This window comes from Eleutherodactylus coqui, chromosome 7 (genome assembly GCF_035609145.1).
Source record: "Eleutherodactylus coqui strain aEleCoq1 chromosome 7, aEleCoq1.hap1, whole genome shotgun sequence".
Classification (NCBI taxonomy): Eukaryota; Metazoa; Chordata; class Amphibia; order Anura; family Eleutherodactylidae; genus Eleutherodactylus; species Eleutherodactylus coqui.
Window position 1 is genome coordinate 4,813,564 of NC_089843.1, and position 26,082 is coordinate 4,839,645.

General features: G+C 54.5%; 1 protein-coding gene across 4 annotated transcripts; it reads right to left on the minus strand.

Moving 5' to 3' along the window:
- Positions 1-1,263: 1,263 nt before the first annotated feature.
- On the minus strand, positions 1,264-24,073 carry IDH3B (isocitrate dehydrogenase (NAD(+)) 3 non-catalytic subunit beta). Of its 4 annotated transcripts, none has more exons than XR_010785790.1 (13): positions 23,938-24,073; positions 21,853-21,939; positions 21,639-21,737; positions 20,487-20,607; positions 19,130-19,190; positions 18,876-19,008; positions 18,333-18,466; positions 18,002-18,104; positions 14,869-15,015; positions 14,700-14,794; positions 14,551-14,611; positions 3,043-4,129; positions 1,264-2,921 (listed from the first exon to the last, which is right to left on the minus strand). XR_010785790.1 is itself a non-coding variant. In XM_066572831.1 (12 exons), the coding sequence occupies exons 1-12, from the start codon at positions 23,971-23,973 to the stop codon at positions 4,052-4,054; spliced, it is 1,155 nt and encodes a 384-aa protein (XP_066428928.1). In that variant the 5' UTR covers positions 23,974-24,073; the 3' UTR covers positions 1,264-4,051. The 4 variants fall into 4 exon arrangements, 2 of the variants coding, with proteins under 2 accessions (XP_066428928.1, XP_066428927.1); XR_010785789.1 differs by having other exon boundaries at positions 3,003-4,129; XM_066572831.1 differs by having other exon boundaries at positions 1,264-4,129.
- Positions 24,074-26,082: the final 2,009 nt, after the last annotated feature.

A 26,082-nucleotide genomic window follows, 5' to 3' on the forward strand; every position in this document is an offset into this window, starting at 1 on the left:
GTGAAGGAACCCGCAGCGCAGGCTGAAACGGGTCTCCTATGTGAATAAGTGAGCTGTTGCTATTGGGCCAGCGGTGCAGCGCCGGGTGACTCCATCAGGCCTTGTGGGGCCCCGGGATGACTGCGTTGGTTATACTGGGGGTCTGAGGGGATACAGAGCCGGTACTCGTCTATCCTCGGCTCTAGTCCAGCATCCTGGCACTATCCGGCTGGCGCTCTGCTAACCCTTTCCTCCCCAGCACAATGTTCTCGGCCCCAGAAGCAGTCTGGATAAGGATCAGAGAGGTGCCGTCCTGCTGGGGCAGCCAAAGGCTTTCCTTAGTCCAAGCGCCACTATAGTTGGTGGCATGCTGCGCTGCATGCCCTCAGTGGGTCTGAACTGCTGGGGAAGACAGCTCTGCTTGTCCCGCATGATCAGAGGATTATTTCTCTCCACCTTCTCCAGGTGCCATCCTCCAAATGCCACCGCACTGCCCAGCCTCTTACTGATGAGGACTTACTACCTCTGCCCCGCCCCTCAGGCCTCTTCCTGTGCCTGCCCCGCCCCTTCCTTTGCCTGCCCCACCCCTCAGGCTGTTTGGCTGCCTGCATTGTGAACGATGTGGTGTTTATAGTGCCCTCTTGTGTCGGTAAGCACAGGGCCGCTTTCTGGCATTTTTTTCTGTATCTTTTTTCTGTGATTTTGCAGTTATTCGATCACTTACACTATATAATACATTGGTATTGCAGGGTACAGAGTTCTGTGGTTGCCTAACTGTGCTGTGAGGGGTGACAACGGGGCATGGGAAGGGGCCCTCTCCTGCTGACTGTTTAGACGCCTGCTTTCCTTTGACCGTGGCATCTAAACAGTTAACGCCCGTGATCAGAGCTGTCAAACTGCTGCTACTCTGCGCCATAGCCAGCGGCTATGTGCTTGAGCCCGCTCCAAACACGCTTCATGACCGCTGGACGATGCGCACTGTCTGCTTGTCACTTGGATGGAGCTGCTCTGCTCTGCCAGATGCAATCCAAGGATCAGCAGGGAGCTGGAGCAAAGTGGCCACATTATTAAGAATCAGGGCTGCAGATTTAAAAACAATGCAACAGGAAACTAAAGTCCCATCCAGGAACTTCCTGTCAAAAGAGTTGATTTCTCCTTTAAATAATTTGCGGGGGGGACAACAGCAGTGTCTTTGGTGAGAGGAAGGAAATACTTCAGAGTGAGCCCCACAGCTCCTGCTGCAGGGACAGTGATGGAGGCCCCCATATCTACTGCACATTCACATCTGACACACAACACTTTATTCAAGCAGAGAGAACTACACATCAGATAAACCTTATGAAATTCTGCACTCGCAGTGCCGTCTACACAGCCTGTGCGCATAGCTGTTCCTTAAATATACTGCCTGCAGTGCGTGCCCATTACGGTACCTCCAATGCATTCTACATATCCAGTGCCCATAGCTGTTCCTAAAATATACCGCCTGCAGTCCGTGCCCATTACGGTACCTCCAATGCATTCTACATATCCAGTACCCATAGCTGTTCCTAAAATATACTGCCTGCAGTGCGTGCCCATTGCGGTACCTCCAATATATTCTACACAGCCTGTGCCCATAGCCGTTCCTTAAATATACCGCCTGCAGTCCGTGCCCATTACAGTACCTCCAGTGCAGTCTAAACAGCCTGTGCCCATAGCTGTTCCTAAAATATACTGCCTGCAGTGCGTGCCCATTACGGTACCTCCAATGTATTCTACGCAGCCTGTGCCCATTGCTGTTCCTTAAATATACCGCCTGCAGTCCATGCCCATTACGGTACCTCCAATGCATTCTACATATCCAGTGCCCACAGCTGTTCCTTAGGCCAGGCTCACAGGAACGGGCCATATTTTGCATGTAGATTTCCGCAGCGGAAAGACATGCAAGACCAGCAAGCATTTATGGAAAGTAATGGCAAATGATCGCAGATACGGTTTTCTGCGCGGATGTACACTATGCACAGCGTATCGCCCACGCAGATCTGCCCCCTCCACCTGTCATTTTCTATATTTTCCTTTAAAGTTGCGAATATTTCCCCCGCTAATACGCAATGTTAACACTTTGCATCTGTTGACTTCAGGGGGGGCTGTTGGCGCAGAATCTACTAAATAGAGCATGCAACGATTTGTCTTCCACTTACGGAATACATGACGCATATCTGCGAGTGTGAACGAAAATGCACGCCTGTCAAAGCCCGTGTTTTATCCCAGATATCCCGCAAATGGTGATCACACAATCTGCAATACAAATCTGCCCGCATGAGTCCGCCCGTAGAGGGGTTTTCCTACATCTTAAAATTGCTTCACAGCCACTTATACTTCCTGGCTGCTGTTGATCAGGACATGTGACTGCTGCAGCCAATCATTAACCAGAGCAGTGACCTTTTATCCCCAGTGATCGGCAGCAACCAGGAAGTATAGGTGGCTGTCATCAATTCTGAGGTGATGGTGCCGCCTACACCTGTACCACACGGCAGTATCCATAATGCCAACACTCACTGTTGGCATGAGGGGCTATAATAGAACATTGAATCTGCCCACAAAAGGGCCTAATGAACTGCGCATATGCCGGACCGCAATCTCCAAGTGCATGCAGGAATTCAATAGCCCTATGGCTGATGTCTGGTACATCATCCACGTCACGCGGGCAGTGAGTGGCGATGTTATGGGAAAGGTTTAAAATTGATTTTTCCAGTATGAATTACTATTTTTAAGAAAATAAGTTTGAGAGTGAGCGATACTGCCGTGTTGTACAGGATGCAGGCGGCCGTGTTGTACAGGTGCAGGCGGCCGTGTTGTACAGGTGCAGGCGGCCTCGTTACCTCAGAATCAATGACAGGCTCCCTTTAAGCCACAGGAAAAATACTTTAAATATTGCAGGTAGCTTGTGCCCATGGCGATACCTTCAGTGCATTCTACGTGTATCCTGTGCCCATGGCAGTACTTCAGTGCATTCTACGTGTATCCCATGCCCATAGCGGTACTTCAGTGCATTCTACGTGTATCCCGTGCCCATAGTGGTACTTCAGTGCATTCTACGTGTATCCCGTGCCCATAGCGGTACTTCAGTGCATTCTACGTGTATCCCATGCCCATAGCGGTACTTCAGTGCATTCTACGTGTATCCCGTGCCCATAGTGGTACTTCAGTGCATTCTACGTGTATCCCGTGCCCATAGCGGTACTTCAGTGCATTCCATGTGTATCCCGTGCCCATGGCGGTACTTCAGTGCATTCTATGTGTATCCCGTGCCCATAGCGGTACTTCAGTGCATTTTATGTGTATCCCGTGCCCATAGAAGTACCTTCAGTGCATTCTACATGTATCCCGTGCCCATAGCGGTACCTTCAGTGCATTCCATGTGTATCCCGTGCCCATAGCGGTACTTCAGTGCATTCTACGTGTATCCCGTGCCCATAGCGGTACCTTCAGTGCATTCTATGTGTATCCCGTGCCCATAGCGGTGCTTCAGTGCATTCTACGTGTATCCCGTGCCCATAGCGGTGCTTCAGTGCATTCTACGTGTATCCCGTGCCCATAGCGGTACCTGCAGTGCATTCTATGTGTATCCCGTGCCCATAGCGGTGCTTCAGTGCATTCTACGTGTATCCCGTGCCCATAGCGGTACCTTCAGTGCATTCTATGTGTATCCCGTGCCCATAGCGGTGCTTCAGTGCATTCTACGTGTATCCCGTGCCCATAGCGGTACCTTCAGTGCATTCTATGTGTATCCCGTGCGCATAGCGGTACTTCAGTGCATTTTATGTGTATCCCGTGCCCATGACGGTACTTCAGTGCATTCTACGTGTATCCCGTGCCCATAGCGGTACCTCTACAGAATTACATTGCATTACATTCAATATTTTTGATATCCCGTGCCCATAGCAGTTCACGTAAATTAATTTGAAGGACATGCACACCATAACAGCAATTGAGAAGCGGGGAGCAGTGATCATCAATGATGTGTATGTGATACATAACACACAGCAGCAGAATACGGCGCAGGAAGTCGTAGCAATCCATCAGGGTGACGCTATGAGTTCAGGTTGGCGATCACGGCCTGTGTGTAGTCCAGAGATGTGGCGTATCCTCCCATGTCTGTTGTGCGCACCTGCAAGCAATAAACATCATCACAGAGGAGCATCATATATCCTAGAATGTCCTCATACTGACTCCGAGTGAAGATGGAGGAGGGTTACAGCTCTACTGTGTTGTCTGAGCCAAGATAGGCAGCTGTCACGAATATCTGGAGCGGTCTAGAGGGCTTGTTTAGAGGGGACTAGTGACATCACGGGTTGTTTGAGGGAGACTAGTGACATCATAGAGGTTGTCTGGAGGGGACTAGTGATGCCATACACAATCAACACTGTGGCTCAGAGGTTAACACTTGCTGTGCAGCATTGTGGTCCTGGGTCCAATTCCAACCAAGGACAGCAGGTTACCCCAGTGTTTTTTGTAGTTCCCCCACACCAAAAATATGCTAATAGGTGAATTTAGATTGTGATCCCCAAAGGCCACAAAACCCAATATCAAATGCTGGACATGGCTGGGCCCTATATCAGTAAGTGCTTCTTCCAACAGGCCAGGCTTTCCTCTGTATTACACAGGGGATGTCCTTATCATCATGTTCTCTCCATAGGAAGTCCTAAAATCATTGCCTATTGCCCGGAACTGCAGATCTAGAGTGTCAGCTCACATGCTCAACTGTTATTCTGACCCTACATGGATATGTCCTCCTCCAATCTTAAAGGCATCAGTCCATGCAGCCTATGGAAAGAGGAGTAGCTGGTCACCCTGTTCTGCAGTCACTGCTGGTTTTGTATTAATCTCAGATCCAGTTGGCCTTCCCGCTCTACGTGAATTCTCCTTTGGACCAGTAGAGGGCATTGTGTGGGGATTACACCACAGATCAGCGGTGCCTGGAGCGCCACCACCTGGGCTATCGAGTTTGCAGTACACTAGAAAGGGCACTTCAATCCACTGAGGTTGTCAAACTGAAGCGTCGGATGTAAAAATGTTTTAAATGTAGGATTTCATCAATTCTATATGTCAGGCGTGCCAGTGCGTACAAGGAAAACAGTGCTGCCCGCATGGGCTAAACAACTATCACTTATCCAGTATTATACTTCAGAGCTGCACTCTCTATTCTGCTGCTGGAGTCACTGTGTACATACATTACTTATCCTGTACTGCTCCTGAGTTACATCCTGTATTATACCCCAGAGCTGCACCCACTATTCTGCTGCTGGAGTCACTGTGTACATACATTACTTATCCTGTACTGCTCCTGAGTTACATCCTGTATTATACTCCAGAGCTGCACTCACTATTCTGCTGGTGGAGTCACTGTGTACATACATTACTTATCCTGTACTGCTACTGAGTTACATCCTGTATTATACTCCAGAGCTGCACTCACTATTCTGCTGGGGAAGTCACTGTGTACATACATTACTTATCCTGTACTGCTCCTGAGTTACATCCTGTATTATACTCCAGAGCTGCACCCACTATTCTGCTGCTGGAGTCACTGTGTACATACATTACTTATCCTGTACTGCTCCTGAGTTACATCCTGTATTATACTCCAGAGCTGCACTCACTATTCTGCTGGTGGAGTCACTGTGTACATACATTACTTATCCTGTACTGCTACTGAGTTACATCCTGTATTATACTCCAGAGCTGCACTCACTATTCTGCTGGTGGAGTCACTGTGTACACACATTACTTATCCTGTACTGCTCCTGAGTTACATCCTGTATTATACTGCAGAGCTGCACTCACTATTCTGCTGGTGGAGTCACTGTGTACATACATTACTTATCCTGTACTGCTCCTGAGTTACATCCTGTATTATACCCCAGAGCTGCACCCACTATTCTGCTGCTGGAGTCACTGTGTACATACATTACTTATCCTGTACTGATCCTGAGTTATATCCTGTATTATACTCCAGAGCTGCACTCACTATTCCGCTGGTGGAGTCACTATGTACATACATTACTTATCCAGTACTGATCCTGAGTTACATCCTGTATTATACTCCAGAGCTGCACTCACCATTCTGCTGGTGGAGTCACTGTGTACATACATTACTTATCCTGTACTGATCCTGAGTTACATCCTGTATTATACCCCAGAGCTACACTCACTATTCTGCTGGTGGAGTCACTGTGTACATACATTACTTATCCTGTACTGCTCCTGAGTTACATCCTGTATTATACTTAAGAGCTGCACTCACTATTCTGCTGGTGGAGTCACTGTGTACATACATTACTTATCCTATATTATACTTCAGGGCTGCACTCACTATTCTGCTGGTGGAGTCACTGTGTACATACATTACTTATCCTGTACTGATCCTGAGTTACATCCTGCATTATACTCCAGAGCTGCACTCACTATTCTGCTGGTAGAGTCACTGTATACATACATTACTTATACTATACTGATCCTGAGTTACATCCTGTATTATACTGCAGAGCTGCACTCACTATTCTGCTGGTGGAGTCACTGTGTACATACATTACTTATCCTGTACTGCTCCTGAGTTACATCTTGTATTATACTGCAGAGCTGCACTCACTATTCTGCTGGTGGAGTCACTGTATACATACATTACTTATCCTGTACTGCTCCTGAGTTACATCCTGTATTATACTCCAGAGCTGCACTCACTATTCTGCTGGTGGAGTCACTGTGTACATACATTACTTATCCTGTATTATACTGCAGAGCTACACTCACTATTCTGCTGGAGTCACTGTGTACATACATTACTTATCCTGTATTATACTGCAGAGCTGCACTCACTATTCTGCTGGAGTCACTGTGTACATACATTACTTATCCTGTACTGATGCTGAGTTACATCATGTATTATACCCCAGAGCTGCACTCACTATTCTGCTGGTGGAGTCACTGTGTACATACATTACTTATCCTGTATTATACTGCAGAGCTGCACTCACTATTCTGCTGGAGTCACTGTGTACATACATTACTTATCCTGTACTGATGCTGAGTTACATCATGTATTATACCCCAGAGCTGCACTCACTATTCTGCTGGTGGAGTCACTGTGTACATACATTACTTATCCTGTACTGATCCTGAGTTACATCCTGTATTATACCCCAGAGCTGCACTCACTATTCTGCTGGTGGAGTCACTGTGTACATACATTTCTTATCCTGTACTGATCCTGAGTTACATCCTGTATTATACTCCAGAGCTGCACTCACCATTCTGCTGGTGGAGTCACTGTGTACATACATTACTTATCCTGTACTGCTCCTGAGTTACATCCTGTATTATACTCCAGAGCTGCACTCACTATTCTGCTGGTGGAGTCACTGTGTACATACATTACTTATCCTGTACTGCTACTGAGTTACATCCTGTATTATACTCCAGAGCTGCACTCACTATTCTGCTGGTGGAGTCACTGTGTACACACATTACTTATCCTGTACTGCTCCTGAGTTACATCCTGTATTATACTGCAGAGCTGCACTCACTATTCTGCTGGTGGAGTCACTGTGTACATACATTACTTATCCTGTACTGCTCCTGAGTTACATCCTGTATTATACCCCAGAGCTGCACCCACTATTCTGCTGCTGGAGTCACTGTGTACATACATTACTTATCCTGTACTGATCCTGAGTTATATCCTGTATTATACTCCAGAGCTGCACTCACTATTCCGCTGGTGGAGTCACTATGTACATACATTACTTATCCAGTACTGATCCTGAGTTACATCCTGTATTATACTCCAGAGCTGCACTCACCATTCTGCTGGTGGAGTCACTGTGTACATACATTACTTATCCTGTACTGATCCTGAGTTACATCCTGTATTATACTTAAGAGCTGCACTCACTATTCTGCTGGTGGAGTCACTGTGTACATACATTACTTATCCTATATTATACTTCAGGGCTGCACTCACTATTCTGCTGGTGGAGTCACTGTGTACATACATTACTTATCCTGTATTATACTGCAGAGCTACACTCACTATTCTGCTGGAGTCACTGTGTACATACATTACTTATCCTGTATTATACTGCAGAGCTGCACTCACTATTCTGCTGGAGTCACTGTGTACATACATTACTTATCCTGTACTGATGCTGAGTTACATCATGTATTATACCCCAGAGCTGCACTCACTATTCTGCTGGTGGAGTCACTGTGTACATACATTACTTATCCTGTATTATACTGCAGAGCTGCACTCACTATTCTGCTGGAGTCACTGTGTACATACATTACTTATCCTGTACTGATGCTGAGTTACATCATGTATTATACCCCAGAGCTGCACTCACTATTCTGCTGGTGGAGTCACTGTGTACATACATTACTTATCCTGTACTGATCCTGAGTTACATCCTGTATTATACCCCAGAGCTGCACTCACTATTCTGCTGGTGGAGTCACTGTGTACATACATTTCTTATCCTGTACTGATCCTGAGTTACATCCTGTATTATACTCCAGAGCTGCACTCACCATTCTGCTGGTGGAGTCACTGTGTACATACATTACTTATCCTGTACTGATCCTGAGTTACATCCTGTATTATACTCCAGAGCTGCACTCACCATTCTGCTGGTGGAGTCACTGTGTACATACATTACTTATCCTGTACTGCTCCTGAGTTACATCCTGTATTATACTCCAGAGCTGCACTCACTATTCTGCTGGTGGAGTCACTGTGTACATACATTACTTATCCTGTACTGCTCCTGAGTTACATCCTGCATTATACTCCAGAGCTGCACTCACTATTCTGCTGGTGGAGTCACTGTGTACATACATTTCTCATCCTGTACTGATCCTGAGTTACATCCTGTATTATACTCCAGAGCTGCACTCACTATTCTGCTGGTGGAGTCACTGTGTACATACATTACTTATCCTGTACTGATCCTGAGTTACATCTTGTATTATACTGCAGAGCTGCACTCACTATTCTGCTGGTGGAGTCACTATGTACATACATTACTTATCCTGTACTGATCCTGAGTTATATCCTGTATTATCCTCCAGAGCTGCACTCTCTATTCTGCTGGTGGAGTCACTGTATACATACATTACTTATCCTGTACTGCTCCTGAGTTACATCCTGTATTATACTCCAGAGCTGCACTCACTATTCTGCTGGCGGAGTCACTGTGTACATACATTACCTATCCTGTACTGATCCTGAGTTACATCCTGTATTATACTCCAGAGCTGCACTCACTATTCTGCTGGAGTCACTGTGTACATACATTACTTATCCTGTACTGACCCTGAGTTACATCCTGTATTATACTCCAGAGCTGCACTCACTATTCTGCTGGTGGAGTCACTGTGTACATACATTACTGATCCTGTACTGACCCTGAGTTATATCATGTATTATACTGCAGAGCTGCACTCACTATTCTGCTGGCGGAGTCACTGTGTACATACATTACTTATCCTGTACTGACCCTGAGTTACATCCTGTATTATACTCCAGAGCTGCACTCACTATTCTGCTGGTGGAGTCACTGTGTACATACATTACTTATCCTGTACTGATCCTGAGTTACATCTTGTATTATACTGCAGAGCTGCACTCACTATTCTGCTGGTGGAGTCACTATGTACATACATTACTTATCCTGTACTGATCCTGAGTTATATCCTGTATTATCCTCCAGAGCTGTACTCTCTATTCTGCTGGTGGAGTCACTGTATACATACATTACTTATCCTGTACTGCTCCTGAGTTACATCCTGTATTATACTCCAGAGCTGCACTCACTATTCTGCTGGCGGAGTCACTGTGTACATACATTACCTATCCTGTACTGATCCTGAGTTACATCCTGTATTATACTCCAGAGCTGCACTCCCTATTCTGCTGGTGGAGTCACTGTGTACATACATTACTTATCCTGTACTGACCCTGAGTTACATCCTGTATTATACTCCAGAGCTGCACTCACTATTCTGCTGGTGGAGTCACTGTGTACATACATTACTTATCCTGTACTGACCCTGAGTTACATCCTGTATTATACTCCAGAGCTGCACTCACTATTCTGCTGGGGGAGTCACTTTGTGCATACATTACTTATCCTGTACTGCTCCTGAGTTACATCCTGTATTATACTCCAGAGCTGCACTCACTATTCTGCTGGTGGAGTCACTGTGTACATACATTACTTATCCTGTACTGACCCTGAGTTACATCCTGTATTATACTCCAGAGCTGCACTCACTATTCTGCTGGTGGAGTCACTGTGTACATACATTACTTATCCTGTACTGACCCTGAGTTACATCCTGTATTATACTGCAGAGCTGCACTCACTATTCTGCTGGTGGAGTCACTGTGTACATACATTACTTATCCTGTACTGCTCCTGAGTTACATCCTGTATTATACTCCAGCGCTGCACTCACTATTCTGCTGGTGGAGTCACTGTGTACATACATTACTTATCCTGTACTGATCCTGAGTTACATCCTGTATTATACTCCAGAGCTGCACTCACTATTCTGCTGGTGGAGTCACTGTGTTCATACATTACTTATCCTGTATTATACTCCAGAGCTGTATTCAGTCTTCGCACATTGAAACCTCCCATCTACATCAGTGCCGACACCCCCCTCCCCCCTTCCGGAGGATTGCAGCTCTGCTGTGACACTACCCCGTTGTCCTGTGTTTGACCGCCCCTCCCCACCGTTTCCCTCAGGCTGGATGAGCAGCAGTGATGCTGGAGTCTGAGTGGGTCCGGACCTACTGGGCTGGCACAGATGCCACTTACAGCTGGTCTTGGCCGTGTTCTTCATGTTCTGCTGCCGTATCTCACCCCCCGCCCCCCCCTTCCCCACGGCTTTCAGCACTTTACTCTCCATCCCTTCTCGGCCCCATGACGTCTTCTTCCAGTTCCTGCAGCTGCTGCCACCATCGGTCTGGTATGGCCCGGTGATCAGCGGTGCCTGAATTCCTCCAGCCATGAAACTGATATTTGGCTTCCATGCCCAGTGTGATCAGACTCTTCGGTTGGTGGTCTTGGAGTCGTCTGGCACATTCCAAGGGCTGAGGAGCTGCTCTACTGAATGGGGGTCCGTCCAGTGATGACATGTATGTACCACCCCCAGGACAAGGGATGTCAGATGGCTGGAGGTCTGACCACCGGGACCCTCAGTGATCCTAAGATCCGAATCACAACTGCTCCACTCACTTCAGCGGGATGTAGGGAGACAGGTGAGCAGATCTAGATGTGGAGCAGTGGCTACGTACGCACATCACTGCTCCACTCACTGAACCAGGATGGAGGAGGACAGGTGAGCAGATCTAGACGTGGAGCAGTGGCCACGTACGCACATCACTGCTCCACTCACAGCACCGGGATGGAGGTGGACAGGTGAGCAGATCTAGATGTGGAGCAGTGGCTATGCATGCACATCACTGCTCTGTTCACGTCACCGGGATGGAGGGGGACAGCCGAGCAGATCTAGACATGGAGCAGTGGTCACGTACATACATCACTGCTCCACTCACTGAACCATGATGGAGGGGGACAGCTGAGCAGATCTACACGTGGAGCAGTGGCCACGCATGCACATCACTGCTCCACTCACGTCACCGGGATGGAGGGGGACAGGCGAGCAGCTCTAAATGTGGAGCAGTGGCCACGTATGCACATCACACTGCTCCCCTCACTTCAGCGGGATGATGGGGACAGGCGAGCACTTTTAGACATGGAGCAGTGGTCACGTACGCACATTACTGCTCCACTCACATCACCGGGATGGAGGGGGACGGTCTAGCAGATCTAGACATGGAGCAGTGGACACATACGCCCATCACTGCTCCACTCAGCAACGGGATGACGGGGGACAGGCGAGCAAATCTAAACGTGGAGCAGTGGCCACGCACACATATCACATTGCTCCCCTCACTTCAGGGGGATGAGGGGGACAGGCGAGAACTTCTAGAAGTGGAGCAGTGGTCAGGCATGCACATCACTGCTCCAGTATGGAGCGGGACAGGCGAGCAGATCTAACTGTGGAGAAGGGATCACGCACACACATCACACTGCTCCAGTCACATCACCGGGGTGAGGGGGATGGCTGAGCAGATCTAGACGTGGAGCAGTGGCCACGCACGCACATCACACTGCTCCAGTCACATCACCGGGGTGAGGGGGATGGCTGAGCAGATCTAGACGTGGAGCAGTGGTCACACACGCACATCGTTGCTCCATTCTCATGAAGGACGTGGGAGCAGTGAGCATGAGTCCCAGCACTCGGACCCCAGGATCTGCCATCTATGCCCTGTGCTGGCAGCTTCTGGGGCGCCATAATCTCCTGATGAGGCTCTTCTCAGATTTCCAGCAGTAAGAGGAGGCCTGGTGGCCCCGAACATCACAACAGCCTGGGGCCCGATGAATGTACGAGAGGTGAGCAACAACAAAGTTCTAGAAACATCTCAAGATCAACTCAGTGTAACAGCAGCGGGTGCGAATACATGGTCAACACATGGTTGTAGAAGTCTGTGCAACTTTATGAGTCATGAGGACAGGCAGAACACGCCGGCCACATACTACAGAACACGCCAGCCACATACTACAGAACACGGACTGCATAGGTCTATGTACACGCACGTGCCAAAAATCATGGGAGAGGAGCCACTATCATGTAGGACCCCTCTGATCAGGTGGAGTGCAGCTACTCGCGTGGCATTGAAGTGGATGGAAGCCGCCTGGATGCTCCTGCGGTATCTGCGGCTGTAGTTCGGGGGTGAACGGTTCCACCACGTCTCATACCGCTGGATCGAGCCGGCCGCACCCATCATAGGAACCTTCCAGAATGCTCCTCCAACCAGTTCCGGACAGCGTGGGTCTTACTGAAGCTGAAGAGCGCGGCGCGGACCCGCGGGAGAGACGTCTGCGGCTGCCTGCACTGCATGTGAGTTCTGTTGGCCGCTCGTCTGTTCGCATGGACAGTTCTAGGCCAACGCCGCCGGTGAGATCGGTAAGGCCCGGGCGGTCACTGCGCTGTCCACAGAGGACAATGCCTTCTATGGCAGTCCCAGTACATGGCACTGGAGCAAGGAACAATCAATGCCCGGTCCGTCTGACGCCCCCCGCAGGGCTCGTTCCCACTCCCATAACTCACGCGCTTCGCCATAAGTACGCTGTTCAACCTCACTCGCAGGACAACACCGAGCCGGCCGAGGTAACGCCACCTCGTAGCCAAGTTACATCGCTATCCCAGGACTTTTGGCACATCAGTGCAGAAAACACACAACTCTGCAAATTGCGGTAATTGCGCCACAGCAGAAGATGGCGGACTGTACAGTGCGGAGTACGAAGACCCGCTGTCCGTGTAATACTGGAGGACGGAGCGGACCGACGGCGTCATCCAATCAACACCCTCTTCATTCATCTGGGTAGAAAAATAGGCACATTGTATGGACCCCCCAGCATGGAGTGCGACGGACGGCCGGCGGAGGACACGGCCGGGGCTAGTACGCATAGCGAGCATGCAAGTGGTCAATGATGGCCTTGATGAAGTCGGTGGTGGTGGAGTAGCCTCCCATGTCTCGGGTTCGGACCTAGAAGACGAGGCGGCGGCAAAGAAAGAAGAAACAGCAAATGAAAAACAAAACCTCATGAAGGACGGAAGCGAAGCAGAGAGCGGGCGGGGAGCGAGGACACTGCGCACTTATACAGTGAGCCTACATGCACCGCCGGGCCGGGATATGGCAAGGACACAGTCACGTGACTGGTGGGTCCAATCCCATCCCCCGCTGGGCTATCATATAGGAATACGACTGTCACTGTGGCCGCGGTTCACACCTACCTTACCCGGGCCGATAGGACGACGCACAGGACAGGCCTTAGGATGCCCAACCGCTGCGATATATAATAACCCCATTGTGGTATAACAGTAACACCCACCGCAGGCCTCAGACGAGGCATTAGTAACGCTCGCCGTGCTCATTTACATTATTATAGGTGCCTGTACAGCAGCTGCCTGACCCCGAGTGCAGAACTCCAACCGCTAGAAAAAGCGTCATAATGAAAGTAGGGACACAGCGATGAGGACGAGCCAGTCCGATGAAAATAATAGTCTGAGCCACGGCTGCCGTCACTGAAAACAGCGGTGAGAGCAGAGCATGCAGCTTCGGCAGGGACAGGAGGAGAGGCATGAACACTGGCTAGTGAGCGGTTATACAGAGACACGAGAAGACGGTTATGCAGCACCAGCAAGGGATTATGGGTAATGGAGTCTCCTGGGTTAGTAGCTTGTGTTATATGAGTGCAGCTCCCCCACCAGCCCCAGCGTTACATCCTGGCTTCTACTCCAACCACAGCCAAGTCTACAGTTTTGCAGGCGCCCCCTGCTGGTTCAGTGTGCGTCCAGGGATCTCCCTACCTGGAATGCACTGCATTATGGGAGCTGGGCTGCGGGTCGGTGCAGTGGGTTATATGAAGGTAGGGCTGCGTCTTACAGTTTTCTCACCTTGCCCTGCTTGATCACCTTCTTCACAGCGTCAGAGATCAGGCTGGAGTGATACTCGAGGCTGGAAGAGAAGAGGCATAACAAGGAGCTGCCCGGCCCACCAGGGCCAATGCCGTTCCCACATCGTCACAGGACCAGTGATCACTTACTTGAGGTGGCGCAACATGTTGGTGGCGGTCAGCAGCATGGCGGTTGGGTTGGCAATGTTTCTGCCTACAGCCTGAGCAAAGGGATGCCGGGCGCCCTGCGAGGAAGCGACATGGTCAGCGCTGTAACAGACATCTCATGATGCCAGGATCTCGCCACACTCTCACTTACTGTCTCAAACACGGCGTACTCCGCGCTGTAACTCTCCCCGGGCACCACGCCCGCTCCACCGACCAGCCCCGCCGCCAGGTTGTCAATGATGTTACCATACAAGTTTGGCATCACCAACACATCAAACTGGTAAGGGTTCTGTACCAGCTGTGGGAGAAAGACATGGCGGTCAGAATGGGGAGTGACATGATAACACGGGCAAGAAGCAGCTCCGCCCACTCCATGGGTGAGCTCCTCCCCTTAAATGATACTAACAGCTAAAACATAGCAAGTAAGCCCCTCCCAGTCCAGGGTGACCAGAAATCAACTCCTCCCTCCATTCTCAAAGTGTAGATCCGCGCCACCATACAGGGATCCGAAATAGAGAAATAAGGGGATTTTTACTCACCTGGTGCAAAGCGGGATTCCCACCTCAGGGAGAAAAACCCGCTTGCACCAATGATCCCCGGTCACCTGTAGAACTATAGATGTTCTTCTTAATGCAAGGTCCCCAAAAATCCTCATAAGAGGAGATGCAGCAGTAGAAAAAACCCCAGTGGGTGTTGTACCACACAAATGGGGAAAGAAACAGATATAACTCAGTAAAAAATTCCTCCTGCGCTCTTAATCGGGGTTTGGTTTGCAAAAAACCCCGATTAAGAGCGCAGGAGGAATTTTTTACTGAGTTATATCTCCTCCCTCCATTGGGTGACAAACAGCTCCTAGGATACGTAGTGACTCCATAATACTGACCTTACTGGGGGACTGTGCTGCATGCCTTTAACCCCCTCCCCCCACAGGACAGAAACTCACATCCTGGTAGGGAAGCAGTCCCCGCAAGTGGATGTAAGTTTACGTCCTATGGATGGCAGGGGCTCAGAAGCAAAGCCAATGCTATAAGAAGTGGGAGCCGCTGTGACTGACGGCCGGACTCCTGCTGCAACAGCAGGGATCGCCGAGTACACCGATAACCTCTTACAGGCCACGATCAATGTTGACTGTGCATGTAAGGCCGCCTGTCCACGGGCCATGCGGTATCCGGTGGTGGATCTCCGCCGCGGGAGCCACCGCCCAGGAGCCGGCAGACAGATCTCCGCTGGACAGCCTGACAGATGAGGTGACCGCGGAGCATGCTGCGATTTGCCGCCCGAGAGTGGAGAATCGCAGTGACTCTCCGCCCGTGGACAGGGCGGCTGCGCTCTCCATAGCGACACTATAGAGCTTTCACTGCGTTCCCCGTAAGCGGATTATTGCAGCGGGGAACGCAGTTTAAACTCACCCGTGGACAGAGGCAGAACCCCGCGTAAATGTGGAGGGCCGATGTGTTGCCATAAGCACCATAAGCCAGACATGGGCATCCGGGTCTGCCACGGCCTATGATTGCTATTACATCGCAGGTTCGAGTCCCGTCCAGAGACAATAAAAAGAGGAACAACAAAACCCCTCTGCTGCAGACTGTAAACAAACACGTTCCGTATCGCTGTGTCCACAACCCTAAAGAAAATGCACACACATTACAGTGTATGGTACAAACCACCAACGCACCAAGATAAAGGGGCCCCAAAACGAGCCTCATGTGGCCCTGCGGACAGAAAGATACAGGGGATGAAAATCCCCCAAAACTGGCCCAAAAGAAGCCGTCAGTGCGAGGCTCAGTGCGAGGCGCACTTTATTACCGTCTGGCCCTGAAGGTGGTGGCTTGAGCGGAGGACAGCCCAGTGATTCAACATGTCAGTTACAGTCAAGTGGGAGGAGCAAAAGTCACAAGAGTTCCTGGAGTTAGCTGGAAAGCGTCGTGCCAACAAGTCAGCAGCCTCACAGCCAGTCCTGGGTCGAGTCCTTGAGAAGTGGGGTATAGTGGAAGCTGCAGACTCCAGGGACGCAGCGCGAAAACCTACAACAGGCAGCATGGAGCAGCAGGGTGGCAAGGACCTCACCAGCGCCCTCTAGAGCCGACATTGGACTGCATTGTAAAGTTTTGTGCCTCCATCAAGTGGATGTTGAAGCCACAAGTTCCTGAGCTAGGCAAGTGCGAGTTCAACTGTTTTCCCGTCTTATTGGACTTTTATTGGGGCACGCCGTGGCGCCGCCGGGGGAGCAGAGGGCGGCCCGTGGCGCCGCCGGGGGAGCAGAGGGCGGCCCGTGGCGCCGCCGGGGGAGCAGAGGGCGGCCCGTGGCGCCGCCGGGGGAGCAGAGGGCGGCCCGTGGCGCCGCCGGGGGAGCAGAGGGCGGCCCGTGGCGCCGCCGGGGGAGCAGAGGGCGGCCCGTGGCGCCGCCGGGGGAGCAGAGGGCGGCCCGTGGCGCCGCCGGGGGAGCAGAGGGCGGCCCGTGGCGCCGCCGGGGGAGCAGAGGGCGGCCCGTGGCGCCGCCGGGGGAGCAGAGGGCGGCCCGTGGCGCCGCCGGGGGAGCAGAGGGCGGCCCGTGGCGCCGCCGGGGGAGCAGAGGGCGGCCCGTGGCGCCGCCGGGGGAGCAGAGGGCGGCCCGTGGCGCCGCCGGGGGAGCAGAGGGCGGCCCGTGGCGCCGCCGGGGGAGCAGAGGGCGGCCCGTGGCGCCGCCGGGGGAGCAGAGGGCGGCCCGTGGCGCCGCCGGGGGAGCAGAGGGCGGCCCGTGGCGCCGCCGGGGGAGCAGAGGGCGGCCCGTGGCGCCGCCGGGGGAGCAGAGGGCGGCCCGTGGCGCCGCCGGGGGAGCAGAGGGCGGCCCGTGGCGCCGCCGGGGGAGCAGAGGGCGGCCCGTGGCGCCGCCGGGGGAGCAGAGGGCGGCCCGTGGCGCCGCCGGGGGAGCAGAGGGCGGCCCGTGGCGCCTCCGGGGGAGCAGAGGGCGGCCCGTGGCGCCTCCGGGGGAGCAGAGGGCGGCCCGTGGCCCCGCCGGGGGAGCAGAGGGCGGCCCGTGGCCCCGCCGGGGGAGCAGAGGGCGGCCCGTGGCCCCGCCGGGGGAGCAGAGGGCGGCCCGTCACCATCACCCCATTATTTCACTGTAATGTGAACGACTCACACTGCCACCAGCGAGACCATCATCCCCATCCCGTCTTACTACAGATACAGGCAGCCCCTCCCACTGTATGGCGGAGTGCATGCAGGTGGTCCGCGGGAATCACTCGGTTACACCCTCACCTGCATGCAGGTGGTCCGCGGGAATCACTCGGTTACACCCTCACCTGCATGCAGCAGTTGTCGATGATCATCGTCTCAAACTGGATTCTGGGATATAATTCTGCCACCTCCTTACAGCATTGTAGGAACAGGCCGTCCCCCAACTTCCTGCATGGCACAGGACAAGGCAAGGGTTAAACCTGTGAGAGTCACCTGAGTGTGTGCATACATTAACTGCTTAGGTCTGCTGTGCAGACAGGAATCACCTACTCAGGTCTATACCCTACTATGCAGGCGACATCCAGCGATCGACTGCTCGTGCCTAGTCCCTACACGGCTCCCCTCTATGTACAGGGGCGGACGGCTGGTGTTTATAGGCCCTTCGGCACCACTTACATGATATTCGCCTTGTGGACGGCGGTCACCTTGGAGCGGCCCTTCTTTGTCGCATAGTCAAAGGCAAACTTGGCGATTCTGTTGGACTTCTCACGGGTGATGATCTTCAGACACTCGATGACGCCGCTGACGCTCTGCAGAGGAGGACAAGGATCACATGATCACATCGCCCCTGGGCCCGCCGCCCCCACAGGACTTACCTCGTACTCCAGCGATCACATCGCCCCTGGGCCCGCCGCCCCCACAGGACTTACCATGTGCTCCAGGGAGTGACAGGGATCACATCAGCTCTGTGCCCGCCGCCCCCACAGGACTTACCATGTGCTCCAGGGAGTGACAGGGATCACATCACCCCTTGGCCCACCGCCCCCACAGGACTTACCTCGTACTCCAGCGATCACATCAGCTCTGTGCCCACCGCCCCATAGTACTTACCTCGTGCTCCAAGGATCACATCGCCCCTGGGCCCACCGCCCCCACAGGACTTACCTCGTACTCCAGCGATCACATCGCCCCTGGGCCCGCCGCCCCCACAGGACTTACCTCGTGCTCCAGTGAGCTGTACTCGCCCTCCGTCTGCTCCCGGATGATCACCAGGTCCAGGTTGTTGTGCCGGGTCTTGTATCCGGGCAGACTGTTCACGTGGACCACGTTGGCAAACAGATCCAGCTTTCTCCTGTGGTGGAACAGATGCCGAGCGATTATACGGGCAATGACCCCCCCCACATAGCAGGGGAGGGAAGGATGGACGACAGCTCCGACCAGAGACCAGAGGTTTGGGGAACAGGCGGACATACCTCAGCCTCATCTCATAGGATGCCAGCTCGCCCTTATACTCCATAGGGGTGTGGATCTTCCCTGCAGGGGGCAAAACACAGGCATGAGGGAACAAGAAAAGGAGGTCATACTGTAGATATTACTGATGTCAGAACAAGAGGGCGGAGCCAGCGCCAACACCAGACGTAGCCGGAGGAGGGCCCGAGGGGGAAGCCAGCGCCAACACCAGACGTAGCCGGAGGAGGGCCCGGGGGCGGAGCCAGCGCCAACACCAGACGTAGCCGGAGGAGGGCCCGGGGGCGGAGCCAGCGCCAACACCAGACGTAGCCGGAGGAGGGCCCGGGGGCGGAGCCAGCGCCAACACCAGACGTAGCCGGAGGAGGGCCCGAGGGGGAAGCCAGCGCCAACACCAGACGTAGCCGGAGGAGGGCCCGGGGGCGGAGCCAGCGCCAACACCAGACGTAGCCGGAGGAGGGCCCGGGGGCGGAGCCAGCGCCAACACCAGACGTAGCCGGAGGAGGGCCCGGGGGCGGAGCCAGCGCCAACACCAGACGTAGCCGGAGGAGGGCCCGGGGGCGGAGCCAGCGCCAACACCACACGTAGCCGGAGGAGGGCCCGAGGGGGGCGCCAGCGCCAACACCACACGTAGCCGGAGGGGGGCCCGGGGGCGGAGCCAGCGCCAACACCACACGTAGCCGGAGGGGGGCGCCAGCGCCAACACCACACGTAGCCGGAGGGGGGCGCCAGCGCCAACACCACACGTAGCCGGAGGGGGGCGCCAGCGCCAACACCACACGTAGCCGGAGGGGGGCGCCAGCGCCAACACCACACGTAGCCGGAGGGGGGCGCCAGCGCCAACACCACACGTAGCCGGAGGGGGGCGCCAGCGCCAACACCACACGTAGCCGGAGGGGGCCGCCAGCGCCAACACCACACGTAGCCGGAGGGGGCCGCCAGCGCCAACACCACACGTAGCCGGAGGGGGGCGCCAGCGCCAACACCACACGTAGACGGAGGGGGGCGCCAGCGCCAACACCACACGTAGACGGAGGGGGGCGCCAGCGCCAACACCACACGTAGACGGAGGAGGGCGCCAGCGCCAACACCACACGTAGACGGAGGAGGGCCTGAGGGGGGAGCAGTAGGCGACATATACAGCGCACGGCGCCAGTCCAGCCCGCCCGCGCACCCAGCCCCGCGCCGGCCACAGGAGTGCTGCTACAGAGAAGAAGAAATTATAGATGTCCCGATGCCCCCCTAGAAAACACACAGGGGTGTGCCAAAACAAGCCATAGATAGCTGGCATCACCTGCACCCCCCTCCGGCGCCAGCCGCATGCACCCGTCGTGAATAATCCTTGGCAGATGCTCTAATTACCTTTGATGGCAACTTTATTTGCCTGCATGGAGGCGAGAACCTCATCCAGCTTCTCCGCAGACGCCATGTTCTGCACCTCGCTCAGGTGATACTCGTCAAACTCCACCGGAACATCGGCTGCCTGAAATAACATCAAGAGCGTAAACCCTGGGGGAGGCGGCGGCGCGGAGAGAGAGAGAAAGAGGGGGAGGCGGCGGCGGCGCAGAGAGAGAGAGAGTTGGAGGGGGAGGCGGCGGCGCGGAGAGAGAGAGGGAAAGAGGGGGAGGCGGCGGCGCGGAGAGAGAGAGTTGGAGGGGGAGGCGGCGGCGCGGAGAGAGAGGGAAAGAGGGGGAGGCGGCGGCGCGGAGAGAGAGGGAAAGAGGGGGAGGCGGCGGCGCGGAGAGAGAGAGGGAAATAGGGGGAGGCGGCGGCGCGGAGAGAGAGAGAGGGAAATAGGGGGAGGCGGCGGCGCGGAGAGAGAGAGAGGGAAATAGGGGGAGGCGGCGGCGCGGAGAGAGAGAGAGGGAAATAGGGGGAGGCGGCGGCGCGGAGAGAGAGAGAGGGAAATAGGGGGAGGCGGCGGCGCGGAGAGAGGGAAAGAGGGGGAGGCGGCGGCGCGGAGAGAGGGAAAGAGGGGGAGGCGGCGGCGCGGAGAGAGGGAAAGAGGGCGAGGCGGCGGCGCGGAGAGAGGGAAAGAGGGGGAGGCGGCGGCGCGGAGAGAGGGAAAGAGGGGGAGGCGGCGGCGCGGAGAGAGGGAAAGAGGGGGAGGCGGCGGCGCGGAGAGAGGGAAAGAGGGGGAGGCGGCGGCGCGGAGAGAGGGAAAGAGGGGGAGGCGGCGGCGCGGAGAGAGGGAAAGAGGGGGAGGCGGCGGCGCGGAGAGAGGGAAAGAAGGGGGTGGCAGGGAAAGAGTGGGGCGGCGCGGACAGAGGGAAAGAGGGGGGCGGCAGGGAAAGAGGGGGGCGGCGCGGACAGAGGGAAAGAGGTGGACAGAGGGAAAGAGGTGGACGGCAGGGAAAGAGGGGGCGGCGCGGAGAGAGGGAAAGAGGGGGGCTGCGCGTAGGCACGGAGAGAGAGTTGGAGGCAGCGGCGCAGCTGCAGAGAGATGCGGCGGTGGAGAAGGGGGGAGGCGGAGGTGACAGTGCGGCTGCGGACAGAGGGGGAGGGTCGGCTCACCTTGAACACTTCCTTCACGGAGTGCATCAGTTCCGGTCCCACCCCATCTCCTGGGATCATAGTGACATGGAAGGCCCCCTCTGGCTTCACAGGCTCCGCCTATAAAGGATAGTGTCATGTGATTACAGGCCCCGCCTCCAGTGTCATCATTATGTAGATGCCGCCACCTCCTGGCCAGGTGGTGCAGCAGTGATTGGACACGGCTCATCCTCACCTGGCTGTGCAGGGCCCGGAGCACAGGGGGCGCCGACGTCACAGATCTGATGAGTGGAGCGCCCCATTGGGGGAGACATCTGTGTACCTGAGAGGAGACGTCAGTTATATCGTTACACGGCGTCACCGCCCCCCTCCACCCCGTTACACGGCGTCACCGCCCCCCTCCACCCCGTTACACGGCGTCACCGCCCCCCTCCACCCCGTTACACGGCGTCACCGCCCCCCTCCACCCCGTTACACGGCGTCACCGCCCCCCTCCACCCCGTTACACGGCGTCACCGCCCCCCTCCACCCCGTTACACGGCGTCACCGCCCCCCTCCACCCCGTTACACGGCGTCACCGCCCCCCTCCACCCCGTTACACGGCGTCACCGCCCCCCTCCACCCCGTTACACGGCGTCACCGCCCCCCTCCACCCCGTTACACGGCGTCACCGCCCCCCTCCACCCCGTTACACGGCGTCACCGCCCCCCTCCACCCCGTTACATGGCGTCACCCGCTACGGACCTGCCGGCACAGAGGAGGTGAGGCGCCCCCCGTTGGCCCCCAGTCACAGTGAGGCCCCTGTTAAATGCAATGACTATTGCTCATAATGAGTTAACCCGCCGACAGCTGACCCCTGCGGGTAACACCGCGCTGTTCGTCCGGGTGGGGGGATATAAGCCCCCCTAACACTCATCGGACGGCGCTGCTGATTACATTGTAATCACACACACAGTGTGATAGACATGATAATTATTTAGTATAAAATGTCTATCGCTATTTGTATATAACCCAAATGTATTTTGCTATTGTAATGACTTTCAGCTCTGAGGAGTTCAAAGGACACACACAATCTAATCATGGTATTTGCGCTAAATACATCGAAGTTGCTCAACCAGTTTCTAAGAAGTTAAGGGCTACAGTGTTATGTGTATATACTGTGTGTTTACCTAGCCCCCTTCCACTCTTCAAACACAAGCTAGTTGACAAATCATTTGTCAACTACACAGAATTCCTTAAAGGAGATGTCCCGCGCCGAAACGGGTTTTTTTTTTTTTAAACCCCCCCCCCGTTCGGCGCGAGACAACCCCGATGCAGGGGTTAAAAAAACCACCCGCACAGCGCTTACCTGAATCCTGGCGGTCCGGCGTCTTCATACTCACCTGCTGAAGATGGCCGCCGGGATCCTCTGCCTTCGTGGACCGCAGCTCTTCTGTGCGGTCCACTGCCGATTCCAGCCTCCTGATTGGCTGGAATCGGCACGTGACGGGGCGGAGCTACACGGAGCCGCTCTCTGGCACGAGCGGCTCCATAGAAGACTGCTGAAGACCCGGACTGCGCAAGCGCGGCTAATTTGGCCATCGGAGGCCAAAAATTAGTCGGCACCATGGAGACGAGGACGCCAGCAACGGAGCAGGTAAGTAAAAAACTTTTTATAACTTCTGTATGGCTCATAATTAATGCACAATGTATATTACAAAGTGCATTAATATGGCCATACAGAAGTGTATAGACCCACTTGCTGCCGCGGGACAACCCCTTTAAGGCTGTCTGCATGCTAAAGAATACAAAGTCCATACTATGGCAGACGTGAGGACGGGAGGGTAGGGAGGCGGGAGACTCTGTATAATCTAGCGAATAAGAATATATATATGTTAGTGATGTAATCTGTTAAACGCCCATAAAGGGCAGGTGTTATCCTTTTCAATAAAAAGGCCTGTCTGGACGTCTCTGCCAGGAGAGCCATTTTTAACATGAGATTCATACCTTATGTTTGACTTGGTCAGTGTGCGCATACTGCTTCCACACAATTAGGAAAGCTGCAGAATACCCTGAAGCCTGCTGGAGAAATCATATTCCAGAACAACAGAGGCTGAGGGCAGGGTTCAGGCCAGCACGCAGCTCCGGAGGCTCATTTACACGCAGCTGAAGCTGCAGACGCCATCCGTGCTCCCCAGCGGGTGATGCTAAACAATCGCCCATAACCTTTAGAGCCATTATCTTAGGGTGTAGATGGGCCCTGAGGCATCCAGGGGCGGGTCACACTGAGCGGTACGAGACGCGGCGCCCCCTGCGGGCCTCAGCGGTGTGCGTAGCTCACCTGCCCCGCGCGTACGAGGTGCTGCAGCGCCGCCATGACGCCCTCTGCTGCGACCCGGAAGAGGTCGTGACGTCACTTCCCGTCACATGACAACCTGATCCGAGTACCGGCGGCATATTTGCACTTTCTGCTTAGGTTAAGCAGCGCTGCTGATTAGAGCCACCTGATTGGCTCTTCGGCACCACGTGACTACACAGCGTGCACGCGCATTGCCTTCAGCAGCCGTGCACTACACACTACACTTAAGCAGCACGGGGTTAGGGTTACCTAACCCTAACCCCAAACACTAACCCTAAACCTAACCCTAAACACTAACCCCGTGCTGCTTAAGAGTAGTATGTAGTGCACGGCTGCTGAAGGCAATGCGCGTGCACGCTGTGTAGTCACGTGGTGCCGAAGAGCCAATCAGGTGGCTCTAATCAGCAGCGCTGCTTAACCTAAGCAGAAAGTGCAAATATGCGGTACGCGCGGGAAATAAGTGCGCCCTCTAGCGACCCGTCACACACGACACACGTAACCGAGCAGCGTGGGGGTGGGGCCGGGGGGTTCTGGCGATGAGGAGGCCGTTTTCTTGCGGCCCCTTTGGACAGAGTCTCCTGCTTCTCCTTTGTCCGTGCGGGCCGGTGACCTCATCCGCGGCTGTGGTTGTCGCCGTCCACAGCTCCTCCGCACTCGGGCCCCTGTTGTATGGCCGGTGGTGATGAGGCACACCCCCGCGCTTCCCGTCCGTCACATTTAAGATAAACGATTTTTGGAGCCGTAATTGTTCCATCTGAAAACAAGAACCTGCGGAGCGATAGAGGCGATGGGGGCGGGCGTGACGGACGGGTCCGGGGGCCCGCCATATTACATTGGGAGAAGGAGGGGGGGGGATTAGAGAGGGAAGAAGAGGAGGGGGGATTAGAGAGGGAAGAAGAGGAGGGGGGGGATTAGAGAGGGAAGAATAGGAGGGGGGGATTAGAGGGGGAAGAAGAGGGGGGGGGATTAGAGAGGGAAGAAGAGGGGGGGGGATTAGAGAGGGAAGAAGAGGAGGGAGGGATTAGAGGGGGAAGAAGAGGGGGGGGGATTAGAGGAGGAAGAAGAGGTGGGGGGGATTAGAGAGGGAAGAAGAGGTGGGGGGATTAGAGGGGGAAGAGGGGGGATTAGAGGAGGAGGGGGGATTAGAGGGGGAAAAGGAGGAGGGGGGATTAGAGAGGGAAGAGGAGGAGGGGGGATTAGAGAGGGAAGAAGAGGAGGGGGGGATTAGAGAGGGAAGAAGAGGAGGGGGGAGTAGAGAGGGAAGAGTAGGGGGGGATTAGAGAGGGAAGAGGAGGGGGGATTAGAGAGGGAAGAAGAGGTGGGGGGATTAGAGAGGGAAGAGGAGGGGGGGATTAGAGAGGGAAGAGGAGGGGGGATTAGAGAGGGAAGAAGAGGAGGGGGGATTAGAGAGGGAAGAAGAGGAGGGGGGATTAGAGAGGGAAGAAGAGGAGGGGGGATTAGAGAGGGAAGAAGAGGAGGGGGGATTAGAGAGGGAAGAAGAGGAGGGGGGATTAGAGGGGGAAGAGGAGGAGGGGGGATTAGAGAGGGAAGAAGAGGTGGGGGGATTAGAGGGGGAAGAGGAGGAGGGGGGATTAGAGAGGGAAGAAGAGGAGGGGGGATTAGAGGGGGAAGAGGAGGAGGGGGGATTAGAGAGGGAAGAAGAGGTGGGGGGATTAGAGGGGGAAGAGGAGGAGGGGGGATTAGAGAGGGAAGAAGAGGAGGGGGGATTAGAGGGGGAAGAAGAGGTGGGGGGGATTAGAGAGGGAAGAAGTGGGGGGGATTAGAGGGGGAAGAGGAGGAGGGGGGATTAGAGGGGGAAGAGGAGGAGGGGGGATTAGAGAGGGAAGAAGAGGTGGGGGGATTAGAGGGGGAAGAAGAGGAGGTGGGAGGATTAGAGGGGGAAGAAGAGGAGGTGGGGGATTAGAGGGGGAAGAAGAGGAGGTGGGGGATTAGAGGGGGAAGAAGAGGAGGTGGGGGGATTAGAGGGGGAAGAAGAGGAGGTGGGGGGATTAGAGGGGGAAGAAGAGGAGGTGGGGGGGATTAGAGGGGGAAGAAGAGGAGGTGGGGGGATTAGAGGGGGAAGAAGAGGAGGTGGGGGGATTAGAGGGGGAAGAAGAGGTGGGGGGA

Excerpts from the sequence above, each read along its gene's own strand:
- IDH3B (XM_066572830.1), bottom strand. The coding sequence starts at position 23,973 with ATGGCGGCGCTGCAGCACCTCGTACGCGCGGGGCAG. Across the intron at positions 19,191-20,486 it reads AAATAAAGTTGCCATCAAAG|GGAAGATCCACACCCCTATG; the intron begins GTAATTAGAGCA and ends TGCCCCCTGCAG. Across the intron at positions 13,640-14,550 it reads AGGTGATCAAGCAGGGCAAG|GTCCGAACCCGAGACATGGG; the intron begins GTGAGAAAACTG and ends CTCGTCTTCTAG.